The 18,630-nt window shown below is 36.5% G+C and overlaps 2 protein-coding genes and 2 pseudogenes across 5 annotated transcripts; 1 reads left to right on the top strand and 3 right to left on the bottom strand.

The window, feature by feature from the left end:
* Positions 1-51: 51 nt before the first annotated feature.
* Positions 52-2,169, bottom strand: LOC113096609 (DNA-directed RNA polymerase II subunit RPB3-like; annotated as a pseudogene).
* Positions 2,170-2,528: 359 nt separating this feature from the next.
* On the bottom strand, positions 2,529-8,552 carry LOC113096608 (ubiquinone biosynthesis protein COQ9-B, mitochondrial-like; annotated as a pseudogene).
* A 396-nt stretch (positions 8,553-8,948) lies between these two features.
* Positions 8,949-11,632, top strand: LOC113096607 (anamorsin). 4 transcript variants are annotated; one of them, XM_026261976.1, is made up of 9 exons: positions 8,949-9,025; positions 9,286-9,445; positions 9,546-9,689; positions 9,782-9,861; positions 10,230-10,398; positions 10,640-10,713; positions 10,799-10,917; positions 10,987-11,068; positions 11,166-11,632. In XM_026261976.1, exons 2-9 carry the CDS (start codon positions 9,289-9,291, stop codon positions 11,274-11,276), a joined length of 936 nt encoding a protein of 311 aa, XP_026117761.1. In that variant the 5' UTR covers positions 8,949-9,025; positions 9,286-9,288; the 3' UTR covers positions 11,277-11,632. The 4 variants fall into 4 exon arrangements, with proteins under 4 accessions (XP_026117761.1, XP_026117760.1, XP_026117762.1 ...); XM_026261975.1 differs by having other exon boundaries at positions 8,956-9,025; positions 9,283-9,445; XM_026261977.1 differs by lacking the exon at positions 8,949-9,025 and adding an exon at positions 9,084-9,205 and having other exon boundaries at positions 9,283-9,445.
* Positions 11,526-18,552, bottom strand: LOC113096605 (protein arginine N-methyltransferase 7-like). The gene is made up of 17 exons (XM_026261973.1): positions 18,321-18,552; positions 17,991-18,027; positions 17,623-17,772; positions 17,434-17,542; positions 17,041-17,153; positions 16,732-16,961; positions 16,473-16,653; positions 15,766-15,890; positions 15,508-15,643; positions 15,331-15,414; positions 14,554-14,601; positions 14,379-14,468; positions 13,627-13,788; positions 13,193-13,267; positions 12,938-13,098; positions 12,145-12,241; positions 11,526-11,988 (listed from the first exon to the last, which is right to left on the bottom strand). Exons 1-17 carry the CDS (start codon positions 18,413-18,415, stop codon positions 11,830-11,832), a joined length of 2,052 nt encoding a protein of 683 aa, XP_026117758.1. The 5' UTR covers positions 18,416-18,552; the 3' UTR covers positions 11,526-11,829.
* Positions 18,553-18,630: the final 78 nt, after the last annotated feature.

Genomic DNA, 18,630 nt, shown 5'->3' with positions numbered 1-18,630 from the left:
TATAAAACATTAACGAATAATTAATATTAACAATGGAAAAAAAAAAATCTGATTTAAGGATGGTAGATTTGTTAGTATACACATATATATTATAGCAATCTGAGAACCAGGTGTTAATTTATGTACACTGTTAAAAAAAAAAACATTACACTGCTTTAATGGAGTACACTTCACAAGTCAATAACTAATTCTTAAAAATGTCAATTTCTTCATAAAATTTACTAGGAATTTCTTAGTGAAAATTGTTTTAAAAAAAAAACCTAAAACCAATACTTCTGTGTAGCTGATTACAACTAATCCTCATTTAATGCGATCAAACCATGTCTTAAGAACCATACCATTCCTGTGGAATTGGGTACACCGTGTGTCTCAGCGCATTGTCTGGGTCGTACTCAAACGACACCCTGCAGTGGGATTCCATTTGGCATGCTCCTTGCCGAAACCCTTTTTAGCGTATGCTCTGAGACGCAGCTCCTGACCCTTCCGTAGCTTCACCAACAGGATGTCTGTACAAAATCCCCAAATGATCAATACTACTACATCGGAGGGATTATACAGACAATTGGAAAGGAATCTGACCCACCATCCTGCTCCACATAGTCATTGGGATCGTTGTCTCGGCTTCTGGATGTTACCTGAAGGGCAAGATACAACATATGAGAAAAAGCAAAGTGTCTTTATGTGAGTTTGTGAGCAGAATCCACGTACGGGTATGACTCGGGGTTATTGGACAGGAGGTCCCTTGAGGTCACGTGTCGCGTCTGGTCTTCTGTGCATCTCACATCCAGCGTGAGCTCAACCGAACACTCCGGACAGAAATCATCACATGTGCAGTCCTAAAAGGAAACCAAAATGCCATATATTACTTCTCTACATTCAATGAGATGAGTCACATTCATAAAACAGAAATGCTGGCGGCGTGTTTAACACACTTACTCGTGAGTACTGCATCTTGTCAACAATGTCATCACTTGTGAGTGGAATTAACCCTAAGAAAGAGGAGCATGATAACTGCACTTAGCACTAGAAGAAGAGTGATATGAAAGATTTGGAAAAATTTTGCACATACGTACCCACTCTGTGTGCAATAAACTCATCATGGAGCACAGAGGAGTTGGCATCATTTGAACCCAATCAATAGCTGGCAAAAAAAAAGCACATTAGATTAGATTCATTGATTTAAAAGACAAAGTGGATCATTAAATCAAGTAAACATAATTAAATCGACCCCTTTTTGTATAAAAAAAGACAGATGGTTTGATTCTACCAATGGTTGGGACTTCTGACATGAATACACGTCGAATGGAGTTTGCCACCTGAACAAATAATATTGCAAGTTTTATTTGGAAATACTATATATATATATATATATTGCACAACGTTAAGGATTCATTAGTCTGATATACACTGAACCAAAAACTAATCATAACATTTTAGTAGATCATTCCGTATACTTTATTTCTGTACCAATAAATGATGAATTATATATATAAATTAAACTTACTTATATTTTATATGTTATTGTGAAGGTTCTTAGTAAACATCTACATTTTAATAAATACTTTTTTTTATGTGTTTTGGTTGTGGAACAGCAGTTTGCACCGATACGGTAGAATGGCCCATATGTGTATGTGTGTAATATATATAATATATATATATATACACACACACACACACACACACACACACACACACACACACACACACCACACTTGTTGTAACTTTTGTTAAAAAGTAAACCAAAAAGTACTATGGCAATACCATGGTTAAATGAATGGTATTAATACCACATTACCATAACGCAGCATGGTTCTTCCCAGACGCATACGTTACCATAGTATTTACGTTACTCCAACAAAAGTTGTTTTTTGATAGTGATAACACAATTAACATGCATTTCAATGTTATTAAATATAACACGCGTGCATTAAATAAACGCTAAATGATCGTTTTGACTCACGCGAGATCCGTGTTCTCGATCACAAACTTCACATTCTCGTCCCGTCAGCTCCGTGATTTTCACTGTGGGCTGGTTGGCATACGGCATAGCGAAATTAGGCTCAAGATAAGACGTTAATAATAAAAAAATAGTGATATACGCGGTCCCGTTGTTCGTCTCGCTCCAGCACCGAGCGCCCCTTCAGCACAAAAACAAACGACAGAAGCTCATTGGTCACTAGCTGCCCTCATTCCGTTAGCATCCGGATCACTACGGTACCATTTCCGGTTAAACATAATAAAGGTCCTCACTAACCAAACCATTATTATATTATCTCAAAATAATCATCTTCCACTACCGTTACGGTTACAACTGTAAACCATTGTATTTATTAATATGAGAAATTAATCATTTTTTACATTTTGGAAGAATTTAATCTGCAACAACAAAAAATAACCAGATCAAGACACTTTGAGTAAATAGGTTACCCTTTATTTCTTTTAATGAGGGATTCACTAGTGAATTTTCCACAACAGTATGAACACCAGAAATCTCAATACAATTTACATTTATATTCTTCCTTTTTTCTTTTTTACAAATACAGAGAAATGTCTGAAAAGAAAACGACTTCCTCATTGTGCTCAGGTTGAGATACAGGTATGGCACAGCTGACCAATTTGAAAGTGCTCAGGGTGTGAAAATCCACCCTGTATCATAACACAAACACTTTCCTTGCAATCATTTGAAATTGTTAAGTGGGTTTAGAGCGGGTGAGTGAAGTATCAGACATTTGTGCTGCGTAATCGAGGACAAAACGAAGGCAGGCGCATCAGAATAAACTCATCGTCTCTGGTTCATCCCCGTTAGGTTCTTCAGCTGAGAGAAAGGAGAGCTTACTTTTACAATTAAATCAAATGAAATAAATAATTGTTTAAACAATTGAAAACCTTAAATTTCAGTAATTGTGTAATATTCAATCATTAAACAATTAAAAATATCAAAATACATTTTAAGTAATAAACATTATTAAAATAGAAAAGTAATAAAAATATTTTGCATTCATATTTTAAAATATATAGATAATTTATAATTATTCATATTTACAATGAAAAAAATGATGATATTAATGATATAATTGATATTAGGGCTAATATATTTATTTCTGGAAACTAGTTACCGTAATTGCGGCTCCCATAAGTCCTTGAACCACAGCTTCTCCTGTGGCTTGCACCTACAACAAACATTATCCAGTATATTAGTAATATTTATAAGAGCATGTATACCAGGAGCAAAAAAAAAAGCACCAAAACTGTTTTTTTGTTTGCTCTTTATTAGCTATGGAAAGCAAGACTGCATTAACCTGTTTAGCCGTGTTTGCCATGTTAACTACGTCCTTTATGCGATTGTCGAGGAAGGCCCATGTCTCTTCAAAGTCAGGAGAGGAGTCCTGCACCATCACCAGCTCTGTGGTGTTATAGATCCCGGTCAGTGCCGCCCGCCGTGTGTACCAATTGACCTAAGAGAAACGCAGAAGAAATACCGGTGGATGAGCAGACCAAAGCAAGGAAGAAGGTAGCGAGTGGGATCAAAGAAGCCACTCACGTCCGTCGAGCGATCTCCTGCGTAGTACCAGATGTCATCCACCATCGTGGACAGGTGCTTCAGGCTGTCGCGGGATGTTGTGGGGTAGTAGCAGGATGCTCATGGCCTGCAAAGCCAGAAGAGACATAACACTGAGGCCATCCATCAGTTCTTAGAAATGATTGCTTTTTAAAAATGAAAAATCTGAAGTTCTGAAGAGAGGAGTTTGCATGAGGCAGAGGATACCTGGGGCCATGTGTCAATATAAGGAATCAACATCCCGCAGTCTCATCTCCACAGCATCTTTTCAGAAACTCTGCTGTTTTCTTTGCTCTAATGCATATGAAAAATTAATTGTAGGTTTAAATAGAGCAACAAAAAAAAGGTAATATATTAATGCATTTTCATCATTTGCCCAATAATATACTATAATAATAATATAATAAACAATATTAATCCCTTTAATGTAAATTACAACAACAAAACAAGTGAACTCAGTTTTTAAACCAATGATATTATCAATTATCCAAAATTAGTCATAAATAATCCACAAGAAAAAATACAAGAGAAAAAATTATATATATATATATATATATATATATATATATATATATATATATATATATATATATATATATATATATATATATATAATATATATATATATATTTAGTTAAAAAAACTGAACTGAGTTTTTCAAACCAGTGATACTGTCATATATTCAAAATATACATAAACAAATCCACAATAATAATGGTATATACAATTATAATAATATTAATCCAAGCAACAATAATCCCTGTAATTTTTTTAAATTACAACAAACAAGTGAACTTCGTTTTAAACACGTGATACTGTCATCGTTTTCAAAATAATCGTAAGTCTATATATTATTATATTACGTGGGAGACACATTTTACATGAAAATATAGATAAATGCACAATTGTAAAATTTGTACATGAATATGGCTGTAAAAACATCAACACAGCCTAGTCGTATAGGCTGCACAATGAAATCTCACATCCATATATATATATATATATATATATATATATATATACACACACATACATACACACACACACACACACAGTTGTGCTCAAAATTCATAACTCAATTATTCATAACCTTGTTAAATATGATCAGAAAGACTGTTGAAAATAAGTCTGCATTGTTTATCTATTGGATCTTTCATTAAAAAAAAAAAAAACAGCAAGTTCACCCATTAATTAAAGTAAAAAAAAGTGGGTAAAAAAAAAAAAAAAAAATCACATTTTTTCTTTTCACAATGGCCAAAATTATTGGTACACCTAAAAATTATTGTGATTAATATGTTTTTTTTTTTTTTTTTTTTAATCGCACCAGGGTGACTAGGAGCCATATCACCCTGGAGCCCCAAGACCGGTTTCCCACTGAAGCTAAGCAGGGCTGAGGCTGGTCAGTACCTGGATGGGAGACCTCCTGAGAAAACTAGGTTGCTGCTGGAAGAGGTGCTAGTGAGGCCAGCAGGGGGTGTTCAACCGGTGGTCTGTGTGGGTCCTAGCGCCCCAGTGTAGTGATGGGGACACTATACTGACAACAAGCACTGTCCTTCAGATGAGACATTAAACCGAGGTCCTGACTCTCTGTGGTCATTAAAAATCCCAGGATGTTTTTCGAAAAGAGTAGAGGTGTGACCTCGGCATCCTGGCTATATCGTCCTAATGCACCATGAGGAGGATAGTTTGAGTGGCCAATGGCTCTACAAGGATCACAGCTGGACGATCGCAAAGATAGTTGAGTCTTGGGGTCCAGAAAGCCTAAAACATCAGCACATGTTGTTTGGGAGGGTTTAATAAAAATTCTCCTCACTCATCCAAAAACAAACCCCAGCATATTCAGTTATCAGCCACGACTGGAACTCCAAATAGGATGGCTTCTATGGTGAGATAAAAACTAAAGAAGGAGCTTTTAGGCAGCAAGCACTCAAGATGGTTTTGGTGCACATGGATAAGAAGTATCCCATGTGTTCAAATGAAATACACTGCTGGATCTTTAATGTTGTGGGTCTATTTTTCTGCTGAATGTCCCGGACACCTTATTTATATACATGGAATCATGGATTCAATTAAGTACCAACATATAAAAAAAATGTCAAAACGGACTGTCCATGCTAGAAATCTTATAATGGGCTGTAGTTGGATCAATCAACAGGACAACGATCCAAAAACAAACATCAGAACCAAAACAAAAATGGGTCACTGAGAACAAAACCAAGCTTCTCCCATGGCCAACCCAGTTCCCTGAGCTGAACCCTGTAGAAAATGAGTTTGGTGAACTGAAGAGGAGAAGCACCAACATGCACCTGGAAATCTGAAGGGTCTGAAGAGATTCTGGATTAAGGAATGGTCTCTGATCTCTTGTCAGTTGTTCTCCAAACTTATCAGGCATTATAGGTAAAGACAATAACAGACTATTGGCAAAAGGAGGTTGCAAAAAGTATTCAATAAAATGGTACGATTAATTGTGGCCAATGTGTATTAGAGACAAAAAAAATCATAATGAGATTTCTCTCCCATTTTCAATTCTTATTCTCCAATGAAAAGTTCATTTATTTTTTTAATAAAAGATCAAAGGGATTAATGATAAAGATTTATTTTCACAGCTGCCTTTAATCAAATTTACCAGGGGTATGAATAATTTTGAGCACAAACTCTATGTATATATATATAAATGTAATTTTAACAAAGGGTCTACCGTTAGCACTTGTTTCTCAAGTAAATTAGTATGTTAAATAATGAATAATATTAAACTCACTCTGCCTGGCCTAGCTGGACTTGGTTATTTTGCTCTGCGAGTGTCTCAGCAAGTTGAGCGTTACACTGCGCAACGAAATGCAGGACCAAGTCTCCGGCTCCATTGTTGAACATCCAGTGGAAGCTGACGACAGGCCAAGAGTCTAAATCACAGAGCAGATTATTACAGTTATATTGTCGAATACAATATTTACATTTAATATTTACATAACGGCTTTAAGAAACAAACCTCTGCTCCAGCTGCGATGGCCTCCACAGTCCAGCTGTGCTGCGGAACGAACTCTAGAGCCGCGGTCAGGATGCGAGCTTGGAGCTGCTCTTCAGTCTCATAGTCTTCACCGTGTTCTCCACTCTGATCTTGAAAACTTCATACGCCAAATGGACAAAGTTAGATTAAATGACTGCAAGTTTGACGAATTTAACGGGATAGTTCACCCAAAAATGAGAATTACCCCATGAATAATAACCCTCAAGCCATCCTAGTATATGACTTTCATCTTTCAGATAAATACAGTGGGAGTTGTATTAATAATTGTCCTGGCTCTTCCATGCTTTATAATTGCGGTCAATGGCTGCTGAGATTTTGAGGCACAAAAAAGTGCATCTATGCATCATAAAAAGATTAATTAAAAAATATATTTAAAATGTAGCTTTCGCTTAACTGTCGTACTAGCGTTCACAAGAGAGTGGTGTTCCAGCAGATGACATAAGCTCCGGTGGGAAGTGACCAATTCGGAAGCACAAACGAGAGCGCAAAACAAACCAAATGGTCACAAATTAAAAGTACAAAACAAGGATTTGTAGAAGAAAATCTTGAAGTTTTTGATATAAGCCAAGAGAAGTCTAATTTCCTTTGCTGTAAACAAAACTTGGTTATTGCGAGACTAGCATATTCTCACAGGCAGAGCTTTTATTAATTTATTTATTTTTAAAAAATTATTATAACAATTGCAATCGCCTGAAAGAAGAAAGTCATATACACTTAGGATAGTTTGAGGGTAAGTAAATAATGGGGTAATTTTCATTTTTGGGTGAACTCTCTCTTTAACTCTTGTATTTCGTTGGGGCTTGAACCTGGTATTTGGCGGGGCGTCTTCTGAAGATTCTCCCTGTGCTGAAGAGGATGAGCTTTCTCCGGCTGTGTGAACCTCATGGTAGGATGGAGGTGGCACAGATGTGTCACTTTTAGAGTCACTGGCCAATCGTAACAGAGCAGCACGATGGAATCCACGTCTCACATTGCTGCACTGGGGACTGAGTGTGCCTTGAACTGCAACTGTAAAGGTGCATTAAACATAATTACCATGGAACAAATTGCTCTACAATTATATCATAGAGCATGTTGTTCTATATTAATATAAGCATTGCAATGTAACAATTAAAAGTTTTGCCACAATGACCAATGAGCCTTCAGTTTTTTACTCCTGGAGCACAAACCCAGTCTAAAGTCGCTAACGTATATATCTGTAGCAACAGCCAACAGTACATTGTTATGGGTCAAAATGAATGATTTTTCTTTAATGCCAAAAATCATTAGGACTAACAAACAATACATCAATGGAAAGCGAAAAAATTGACCCCTTATGATTGTTTTGTGATCCATGGTCACATATAAAGGGTCAGACTCAATGGAGTGAAAGTGAAACAATCAAACAAGAGTTAACAGGAAATGTAGCATGTATTTTTACTCCTTATTTACAAAGGATAGAATCTGCTTTAAGCACTAAACTGAACTTATGCAGAGCAACTGTACTCAACCAGCGCGTTTCAAGTTAACCATTATTTCAATATGTATTTGCAATCTGGCTGAATTACACAGTTTTCAAATGTTATGGACGGTCATATGCACTTTCTGTTTGCAAGCGCAATCCTGCCCTTCATGGTAACCTTCTCTAGTCGTCCAGCTGACTTACATTCGGCCACACTTGGAAGCAAGCAGAACTATTTACAAGATACAAAAGCCTTCAGCAGCTGCCACGTGTGACTACTGTAAACTTTTTAAAAAACAAAGACTGAAAAGCTAACACCAGACGCCTCTCGTTCCCCGCTTACCGCCGCCGAGACCCCGCAAGGCCCTTCCAGCTCTCAGTCCTCTAATCAGCGCCGCCATATCCAACCACAGCGGGCTAGCGTCGCGATACAAAACAGAGCAAGCGTTGTCAGCTGATAACTGTTGCTTAAAAACATCGTTACTCTAGGAGGCGCTCGTTGAGCTGCATTCAAATCTCACTACGTTTATTTCGCGCTGTCGTCATTTCTGTAATATAAAGCACCATAACTTAAATGTATTTATTTAAATGCTTTAGATTCTGATATGAAATAGATATCCACCTCAGCAGTCTTTGAAAAACGTATTACATAAAACGCTTTGTTAGGTAACCACAAGCGGTTGTGATTGGCCCATTGTAACAGCGCGGAGAAAAGTAACACGTACAACGTGACAACGCCTTATGCGTTCTGCAGAGTAAAAATTGACAGCTGCATAATGACATTACGAATTATTATTACAATATTTTTTTTATGTACACATGAAAGTGTTTAAATATGAAAACCGTTTTTTAATTATAACATTCGGTCGCTTCTGCGGCAAAATGTTGATAGCTGTTCAATGCTTTTATTCTAGAAATATCAATTGTCGTCATTTCTGCGCGACGACATTGTAACTGCGACGTCCATTGTGACCGGTGTTGGAAAAACAATATTTAACAGGTTGGACAGGTGTATATTGTTAATTTGAGTATGTCTGTGGTATTTGGTTAAACTGAGAGGCGTGTTTAGAGCTTTTTCATTACATTGTTATTGATATCTATCTCTGAAACGCATTGGTGTGTGTTTACGTTGTGTTGTAACTGCACCGTCATTATGACGCAGCAGATCTGACCGTGAATGGTAATTTGTAATGTTTAGTGTAGACAAGGCACAAAACACGTATTTGAATCTCTAATATTAATATACACGTATATTAGTAGGTGATGGCAGACCTTGGACTGAAGGAAGGGGACAGGGTGCTGTTGATATGGACTCAGCCATCATCTCCCACTGCACTGAAGGAGTTTGCTGAGAGCATGGGCTCTGCTGTTGGTAACCAGAGCCTGGTGTCTTTGGAGAACATGGAGAGACTACAACTTTGTAAGTATGAAGGCATATGCAACATGCTTATTACTTTCAAGTCTCAATCTAAGTTAAAGAATTTAAGGAATCAGTCACCCACAAAATCTGTCTGTTTTAGCCTCTCACACAGCTTCTAGTTATGACTGGGTTCTCTCAGGCCTGCTGACCGACAGCTCACCAATCCACAGTTCAGAAATGTTGGCTGAGATGGCCAGAGTAATGAAACCTGGCGGCAAACTGGTGCTAGAAGAGCCGGTAACAGGTATCTGATTCAGAACGGCACAGTCAGTACAACATTTTCAAGTGAAATGAATCAATGCTAGTGGTTCACCTCATAACAATCTTTTTTCTTAGGTTCTGAGGACAATAGTGTGAGAACCGCCGGGAAACTGATGTCAGCTATTAAACTGTCTGGATTAGTATCTGTCACTGAGGTCAGTATTCAGTTTTTTTTTTTTTTTTAAGTTGATTCAATGTAGGAATGGGTGATATAGATAAAAAAATATACTTGTTTCTGTTAGCCTTTTGAAATTATTATTATTAATATGTATTGTTTATTTATTATTGTAAGAACAGTTAATAATACTGATAATTTTAATTCTTTTTTTTAAATGTCATTATTATAAATATATAAATAATTATAGTTAATAAGTTGATTTCAATAAAATATTATAATAGTAACTAATAATGATAATAATAATAGATTGTTTTTTATAATAAAAATCTAACAATTGTAACAAAATTGCTGATTTCAAAAGGCCTCGCATGAACACTTGACTGATGACACAAATATCTTTCCCAGGTAAAGACCGAGCCGCTGAGCCCAGAAGCAGCCACTGCTCTGAAAGAACGCACCGAGTTCCAGGGAAGCACACTTTTAAGGGTGCGCATGTCGGCATCTAAACCTAACTTTGAGGTCGGATCCTCAACACAACTGAAACTTTCCTTTGGCAAGAAAACCACTACAACAGGTCTGTGGGTTTTAAGCACTGACACATTAAATGTAACACAAGTTCATGAGAATACATCTCCCAGTTCTGAAATTTTCCCTCACATATCACTTATGTCTAAAGAACTAAGTTTTATTCAGTTACAACACAATTCAATCTTTTCCTCTTTAAAAAAAAAAATGCTGTTGCGAGTTTATAACTTCCAGTTGCAAAAATGTTCTAATTGAGAGATAAATAAATCCACAACACTTGCTTTCTGCAGAGAAACCAGCTCTTGATCCAAGCATCGCACAAAAGTGGACCCTGTCAGCCAATGATATGGATGACGATGATGTGGTATGTAAAGATGGGTTTTGGTATCTGTCAATCTTGTGCCTTTTGTGCATCACCCACCACATTGTTCTACTCCTTCATTCTTTAGGATTTGGTAGATTCTGATGCACTTTTGGATGCTGATGATCTGAAAAAGCCTGACCCGTCCTCTCTCAAGGCTTCCTGTGGAGACGACTCCAAAAAGAAAAAGAAGGCCTGCAAAAATTGGTGATTACCTTAAATCAAAAAGAATGAAAGTGTATCCATTGAACTAATATGACTCTTCTTGGTCTGTAGCACTTGTGGTCTTGCTGAAGAATTGGAAGAGGAGACTAAAGCAACTCAGAAAGCCATCCAGCCCAAATCAGCATGCGGAAGTGTACATATTTTTATAATTAAATCTATTACCTTCTTTGTACAAATTATGACTTTGAATTTTTGTATAAATGGACACCTAACAATTCTTTCCTCTGTAGTGTTATCTGGGCGATGCCTTCCGATGTGCCAGTTGTCCATATTTGGGCATGCCCGCCTTCAAACCTGGAGAGAAGGTTCTGCTGGCCAACACTGATATAGCTGATGCATAAACACTCGCTTTTGAGATATTATTACATTCCGTTACCATTCTACAATATTGAGGCCCAGATCTGTGTAATCAGCAGGGATGCAGTTCACAGTGCGTCACTTGACAATGGAATGCACTAAAGTTACCCATACGTGACAAAAACTGAAAATTTCTGTTTGGTTGTCTCTTTTCAAACCGAAAATGGTAAAAATATGAATACATCTCTGCATTATATTATGTCATCATCATGTACAACAAAGAAATATCCACGTTGAGTGTAATTTGTTTTATTTGAAAATCCAAAGCAGCTGCTCATGTATAGAATAAGGTGATATTTTAAGCTAAAATCAAATGCTTAATAAAATTTGTTAAATAATACATAGACTTTCACCTCATTTTTATACTGCAAGACTTCAAGACTTAATATCACTACTTAAAACAGCATCATGAGAATTGGATCTTTCATAGTATGTAATCACAGTGAACCTCTGCACACAACACAAAGTTATAGCTCATAGCTATACGTGTTAGAATTCATCTGACTGTTCAGAGAAAGTTTGAGTCTTGGTCAGCGGTCAAGGTTCTGTGATGGTGAAGTCCATTTTAATGTCACCAGTATGAGGTTGAAAGGTTAAATTATAGGTAAGATCTTCCCTTCCATCCCCAGAAGTTTCCCTTGTGGATCTGAAGAAGAACACTCCTTGTTTCCGGTGTGGGTTCCATTCACAAGCTCCCTGTGGAATGAGAAAAGCAATTAAAGTGAAGAGGTCAAGAGAGTCGCATGATTATTATAATCTTATCTGAATTTCAATTTCAGCTTCATTGAGGAAGATTTATGAAGCCTGACGTTTCATCTGAATGCAGATATTGTTTGTTATTTTGGCAAATACCTCTTCACTGACTGGTTTGGTTAGGCCGCTGCTTACGGTGATGTCCTCAGTCAGCTGATACTCCATCCAGAGAGCCACGCCATGACAGCGTCCTCTCCTGAAATATCATCAGCCCTCAGGAGTACATTCAAGAGCAACCTAGCATCCTCTGCATAATGTCTATTAGGTGTGTATTTTTATAACACAAATATTTGGGGTTCAGTAAGAAATTCATTTTTGTTCAGCGAGGACATAACATTTGAGCAAAGGTAAAGATATTTATTTTACAAAAGATTTCCATTTAAAATAAATGCTGTTTATAACAAGATCTTAAAAGAAATGTTTCTGAATTTCATTGTTTTCAATATTGATAACACTATATAAAAATATATTTTTTCTTGAGTAGCAAATTAGCATATTCGAATGATTTCTGAAGTCAGTTTTGATGTCACAGGAAAAAAAAAACATTAAAATAGAAAACAGTTATATTTGATATCATTAATATAAAAAAAAATCTGAATATTTCTGCTTTTACTGATCAAATAATATCAGCACTGGTGAGCCCAAGAGACCCCAAACTTTTGTTTTAATAACAATATATTTGTTTGTTATTTAAAATTATGAATTTCTATTTTAACATTTTAAAAACCATGCTAAAACATGAATACATTTTACATCTGTTATAAATTAATACATACATAGTTGTAATAAAATAATAGTTCTATTATACATACAATTTTAATAATTTTCCAATTGAATATAATAATTTGATAATGTTTTATGCTATATGCTAACTGTAATATGTTCATATTACCTGGTGAATGGCACAGTTCCATCACTGTTAACTGGTTGGTCAGGAACACACTGCGTAAAGTCAAAGGTCAAAACTGGCCGTGGTTTGGTCAGAGCACGACATGGGTATTCCCACAGTGGATGTGGCTCTGCCTCCCAGGATTCACGATAATCCAAAGATTGCTGTGGGTGGAGTTCATCACAAAAGCATATTAATCAACTGCATTCAAATTTCACACAGTTTGTGTTCAGACCAAAACCTGTTACTGGTGCCTACCTGAATCATTTCATCCATAGGACTGACATCAAAGCCTTCGCAGGTACCACAAGGAGCACGGATTCGCCACAGATCCTGATTCAGAATTCATACATGTTTAATATTAGGGCTGGGGAAAAAATATCAATATCTCGGTTTTAATCGATTCTCTTTTTTTTTTTTCACGTAACTTAAATCCCAAAAATCGTGTATTAGTGTAGTCTGTTTTAAGTTAATGGATGAAACGCTGAAGGACATTTCCTACCATAAATCGCAATAAGCATTGTGCTTTGGTGCTTTAATAAGAACTTGTACCTGATATAAATCCAAAATCATCGATATTGAATCAAATTGAAAGCTTGTGAATGAGAAACCCAGCTCTATTTAACAGGCAGTATATAATTGCATACTAAAAAATTTATATCCAACAAGTAATAAAAAAAAAAAACATTAACCTGAAATTCAACAGCGACTATGAAAAGAGTGGCAGCACGGGGCAGGATGGTGGCATTGGGATGGAGCAGCTGTGCCACGGCAGTGCGGCAGTACCAGAAAAACAGAGAGTGCCACGGCAGAAGACTGGTGCTGAAGTATGGCTCTCCCATCAACACGGAAATCTGAGGAGTCAAAAATACATGGTATACTCAACCACATTTGCAATTTTGAATATTTGCATTTCTTATTGATAACATTTCTAATTATCAACATTGAAAACAGTTGTGCTGCTTATGATTCTTGTGGAAACTGTGATACATTTTTGAGAATGATTTGATTATTAGAAACAGCATTTATTTGAAATAGAAATACTTTTTAACATTATTAATGTTTTTACTGTCACTTAAGACCATCTTAATGAATCCTTTGCTGAATGAAACAAAACATTTATTATGTATATATAAATAGACATGCATGTATATATTTAAGAAAAATATGTTATATTGGTATATTAAATAATAAAATATTATAAATATTATATATTTATATTATATAAATATATACGTGTAAATATTTTCAAAATATATACTGTATGGGTGTGTATTTATGTATACATAATAAAAATACACACACATATATTACATATAGAAATGGTAGTGTATTTGTTGTTGTGATAAATTCTGAATCTGCAATGTCTCTGAAACTCTACAAATTCTTTAGAGTACATATATAGATGGCATCACAGTCAATACACATTCGGTTTAATTTGTACCTGATTTCCTTCTAAGTCAGCTAATGAGAGCTGCTCAGGTCGTATTCCCAGCAACTGTACCCCATGCTTCAGTGAGTTAGCATGCAACACCTGTGGGAAGGAAATAAACATTCATTACCAATCAATCCTGTCTGAACTCATTTAGGTTAATATTTGTTTCGATTCAAAATCTCACCTGTTCGATCACTTGTCTCGCCATTCCAGAGTTTTCCAAGCTGAACACCTGAAAAGACAGAGACAGAAAGATCTACAGTATGTTCTCTTCTAAAACCCAGTGAGCTGCCTACCTAGACAGTTTTTCACTTATTTGTATTGCCTCCTAGCATACCTAATTTTGGCTCAATTTTAAGGTAACACAGCATTTATCCTTCACAGAAAAGGCAATGGATAAGGCAATAAAAATGTAAATCATTCATTCAATGCTTAGAGTTATTGATATAAATGGTTTAGTTTTATTCAAAACTGATTATTTACCCGATATTGCACTATTAGTTCAGTAATATGAGAACATCAAACTCAATTGAAATCAATTTCAAGTAGTCTCAGGTTGCTTATAATTTACTTAAAATGTACTATTTACTTGCTAGAAATTGTGTATTTTCGTTCAAAACCTAACACTGCATTGTTAGCTTAGCAACATGCTAACCTCAAACTCTACTTATGTCAAATGAAAGTTGTGTGGTGCATAGTGGCTTATAATTAACTTAAAATGACTAACTTACTCAATAAGAAATAGTTCAGTTTAGCTCAAAACATATTATTTAGCCAACACTGCATTAATAGCTTAACAACATGCTATCATCAAACGCAACTGAAATCAGTCATCTAGTGCATAGACTGGCATTTAACTTACTTAAAGTTCCCACAAAACTTAGGATGCTGCCTCCAAAGGAAGCTTGCAAATCTGAGAACCTTCTGACTCACGCAAAAAGAAAAAAAAAGACCTACTCACCTTTTTAGATCCAAGCAGATGAGCAAAAATGGGTAACAGGCTCCCATCACTAACAGACAAACACACACTGTCTGGTTTCAGAATCTGCAAGCATACATGAAATACTACATTTTGAGCCATTTCCAGTCAACAGAACGAGGCACTTCAAGCTCACATGTAAATCATTAGATAGCTTACACTACGTAATGCGTTCACGTAACTCTCTGTCCTCTGCTCGTCGTTCAGTTCCCCGAAACGAGGTCTCGTCCAGACCAAGTGGGCCTGACAGGTGCAGCATGGTCGAAACTTTGCCACTTTGACATCATTTAGTTCACTATAAAATAGAAAATATCAAGTAAAATATAAGTCTTCCTCAGAAACTGGTTATGTCCTGTCTTAGTTAAAGCTGAGATCTTGTTATCATGCCTAAACAAACACTGCTCAGAACCACCTCACCTCTGCGTAAGACTGTACCAGAGACTGTAGTCATCATGGGAGACAACTAAATTAAGCTCTTCTCCTTCTGACACATTCTCCTCTGCAGGAAGGAAGTAGACACTCTGCATCCAGTGATCCCTCCACTGCACATCACATGATGAAAAATAATCAAATATACCAAGACAAAGATAGTTTGGTCATACAATGTTAAAGATTTTTAGGTTAATGTTTAATATTGTCACTGTATAAAACATTAGAATTCATAAAATTAGATCCTTTTTTAGCAATATTTATTTTGTTTCGCTATAATATATATATATATATATATATATATATATATATATATATATATATATATATATATATATATACAAAAATATGTTTAATACTGTAATGCCAAAATATATTAAAATTATTTATACATCTCTACATTATTCTTTTTTATATATGCAGAGAAAACCAAAGAGAATTGTGCATTTCTGCAATGGATCTCATAAGAATTATTAATGACAATAATGGGAATTACAATCAAACTTCAAAACAATTCAAAAACAAAAATTACCAGGTCTATTTCCATGAAAATAAAATAAATAACGGGAGGAAGTATAAGCTTCTTTTCTATACAACATATAATTTCTTAATTTTTTCATCTTCAGGTGAAAAATTCCCGGGACATATTTTTGATATTCACACATGAATGTTAGTGGCTAAGCACCAGTACTTACAGGGTAAGTACGAGGATCTGAGTAGTTCCAGCTGGGGGCCATAGTGCACACAATGTTGCCATCAGGGTCCATGTCGATGTCCCACCAGGATAAGACCACCTGTGCTCTCCCGTTGGTCTTGGCTTTGAACTGTGCCATGTAGGACTGAGCAGTGCTGCTAACCGGTTTGCTGAAATCCACACTAGAGTGGAAGAAAGATGAGTCACACAGAATCTAGAATCTTTTAATCTAGAGAGCTAAATCACAGCCAGACTTGTACCTGAACATGGTGCAGATGGGCCCGAGGGGAGTGAAAGACTCTGGTGGCACCTGGCTAAGCTGGATGTCACAGACAGAGGGCGCTCCTGCACACTTCACCACAGCAGGAGGGGGCAGCAGTTTGTTCCCATCCACGTCTATGGGTTGGAGCTGTGACCATTTCCACAGCATGTCCGACTCCACCAGCTGGGCATAGATTGTTGCACGATGCGGCACAGCCTCACAACCTGCCTGTGCCGGTGAGAGCAGCTCCATTAAACACTTCAAAGATGCAGCAAAATGTTAAACTGCAGTTTACAACTGTATTTACCTGGACGAGGTGCATGTGTGCATGTTCATAGCTGGGCAATGCTCCTTCACCGATCAGCTCTGTATCAAACAGCTCTGTGACTAGGATGTTAGCTCTTTCTTGCATGTCTCCATCTACAGATACAAATACATTTATAGTTGCAAGAATGCAATGCAAGGTGATATAGATGATTTATCCAAGATGTTTAGAACAGAATTTATATGACACATATTCAAGTTGATTTTCTCATATTTCTCAGATTATCATATATTTTAATATGGCTTGAAAGTTGTAATGATCAATCAACATTTGGGACTGTAATTATCAGTTGTATAATTACTACTACTATATAAAACCAATGCACTGAACCTATTTGATCTATGCGTATTAAAAGCATATGGATGGTTGTCTAACCTGGTCCAACTGTAACCTCTGTGGAGTGTTTGTTGATGACCTTGATTTTATCCGAGAAGCCGTTCCTCTCCACGATGCAAGTGGCAGCCTGTGCCATGGGTTTAAACACCTGTCCGGGATTCATATATTTGTCTTCATTCAAATTCCATCTTATTTCTCAACATTCAATACATGAGCATTAGTGAGCACCTCTATAGCATAGCAGTAATCGGCTCCAGCCGTCACAGCCATCATGGAGAGCAAACCCGTCCCAGTGCCGATGTCCAGGACCACTACTCGTTCACCACGTGCCTTTACTCTGCTCACCGCTGCTCGAATGCCTTCGTAGTATTTCTCATTCTTCAGTACACGAAGCAGAAAAATCAGTAGCAACATTTCAGCTCTATATGCTTGCTTTGGAAAATATGACAAATTAAGCTAATCCTAAAGGCACAGTTATTCACCATTATGTCATTGTGATTTTCTGTTTCACATTTTTATCAGAGAAGCTAGACTTATATTGGAACAATTTTGGTTTACAGAATTTCCTTGCCTTATTACATGACAACAAAACTCACTCTGTCTCTATCATGGAGCATATCTGCATAGCAGGACCTGGGAAAAAGACACAGCAACTATTATCAGGACAGGTCCAGATAATTCACCCACTTTATGTAATAGGATATCGCATGATTACAATTCGAGTAAGTGTAATTGATTATCTAGCACTTTTACCGAAACACACTTTCCACGTGTAGGAACAAACAACAAGTCACTGTCAAGTATGTTCATCACGTCATTTTGATACGTTTCTTTTTTTAAAACAATATATTTAATCACTTCTACAGAAACAGGCAAAAATTGTCGTTGTCGACGCATGGTGATGTTACATGAGCTGGTTTACATACCTCGCAATCTCCTGATGGTAATCATACTCCTCGCTTTCTTCAACCCATTCCAGCGCTCCGGTTGTTGGGTTTGCACGACCGCAAAATGTTTTCATTGTCACTTCAGTTATACGTGAATACACTTATTTATTAATGTATTTTTTACAATAATGCCTTGATCGTTCACAAATAGATTAATCCATCATGATTTCGACGGGCGCGGCCATGTTTTTCGTGAAGTCACGCCCCTAAGATCACGTGACCACTGAAGGCTGCTTCCCCTCCTCAGCCGTTACCAAAATTACATACTACACAATACTTTTTTTTTTTT

Source organism: Carassius auratus, unplaced genomic scaffold (assembly GCF_003368295.1).
Source record: "Carassius auratus strain Wakin unplaced genomic scaffold, ASM336829v1 scaf_tig00216000, whole genome shotgun sequence".
NCBI lineage: Eukaryota > Metazoa > Chordata > Actinopteri > Cypriniformes > Cyprinidae > Carassius > Carassius auratus.
Note: the sequence above shows the minus strand (reverse complement) of the source record. Positions and strands in the feature narration are given on the sequence as shown.

What these genes read in the sequence shown, in the direction of transcription:
- LOC113096607 (XM_026261974.1), top strand. An exon ending in GCTAGAAGAGCCGGTAACAG is followed by an intron (nt 9,690 to 9,781) that starts GTATCTGATTCA and finishes CTTTTTTCTTAG; the next exon opens with GTTCTGAGGACAATAGTGTG. An exon ending in CAAGAAAACCACTACAACAG is followed by an intron (nt 10,399 to 10,639) that starts GTCTGTGGGTTT and finishes TGCTTTCTGCAG; the next exon opens with AGAAACCAGCTCTTGATCCA.
- LOC113096605 (XM_026261973.1), bottom strand. Translation starts at nt 18,415, where the DNA reads ATGAAAACATTTTGCGGTCGTGCAAACCCAACAACCGGAGCGCTGGAA. An exon ending in TGGTACAGTCTTACGCAGAG is followed by an intron (nt 15,644 to 15,765) that starts GTGAGGTGGTTC and finishes TCTATTTTATAG; the next exon opens with TGAACTAAATGATGTCAAAG. An exon ending in CCAAACCAGTCAGTGAAGAG is followed by an intron (nt 11,989 to 12,144) that starts GTATTTGCCAAA and finishes CTCATTCCACAG; the next exon opens with GGAGCTTGTGAATGGAACCC.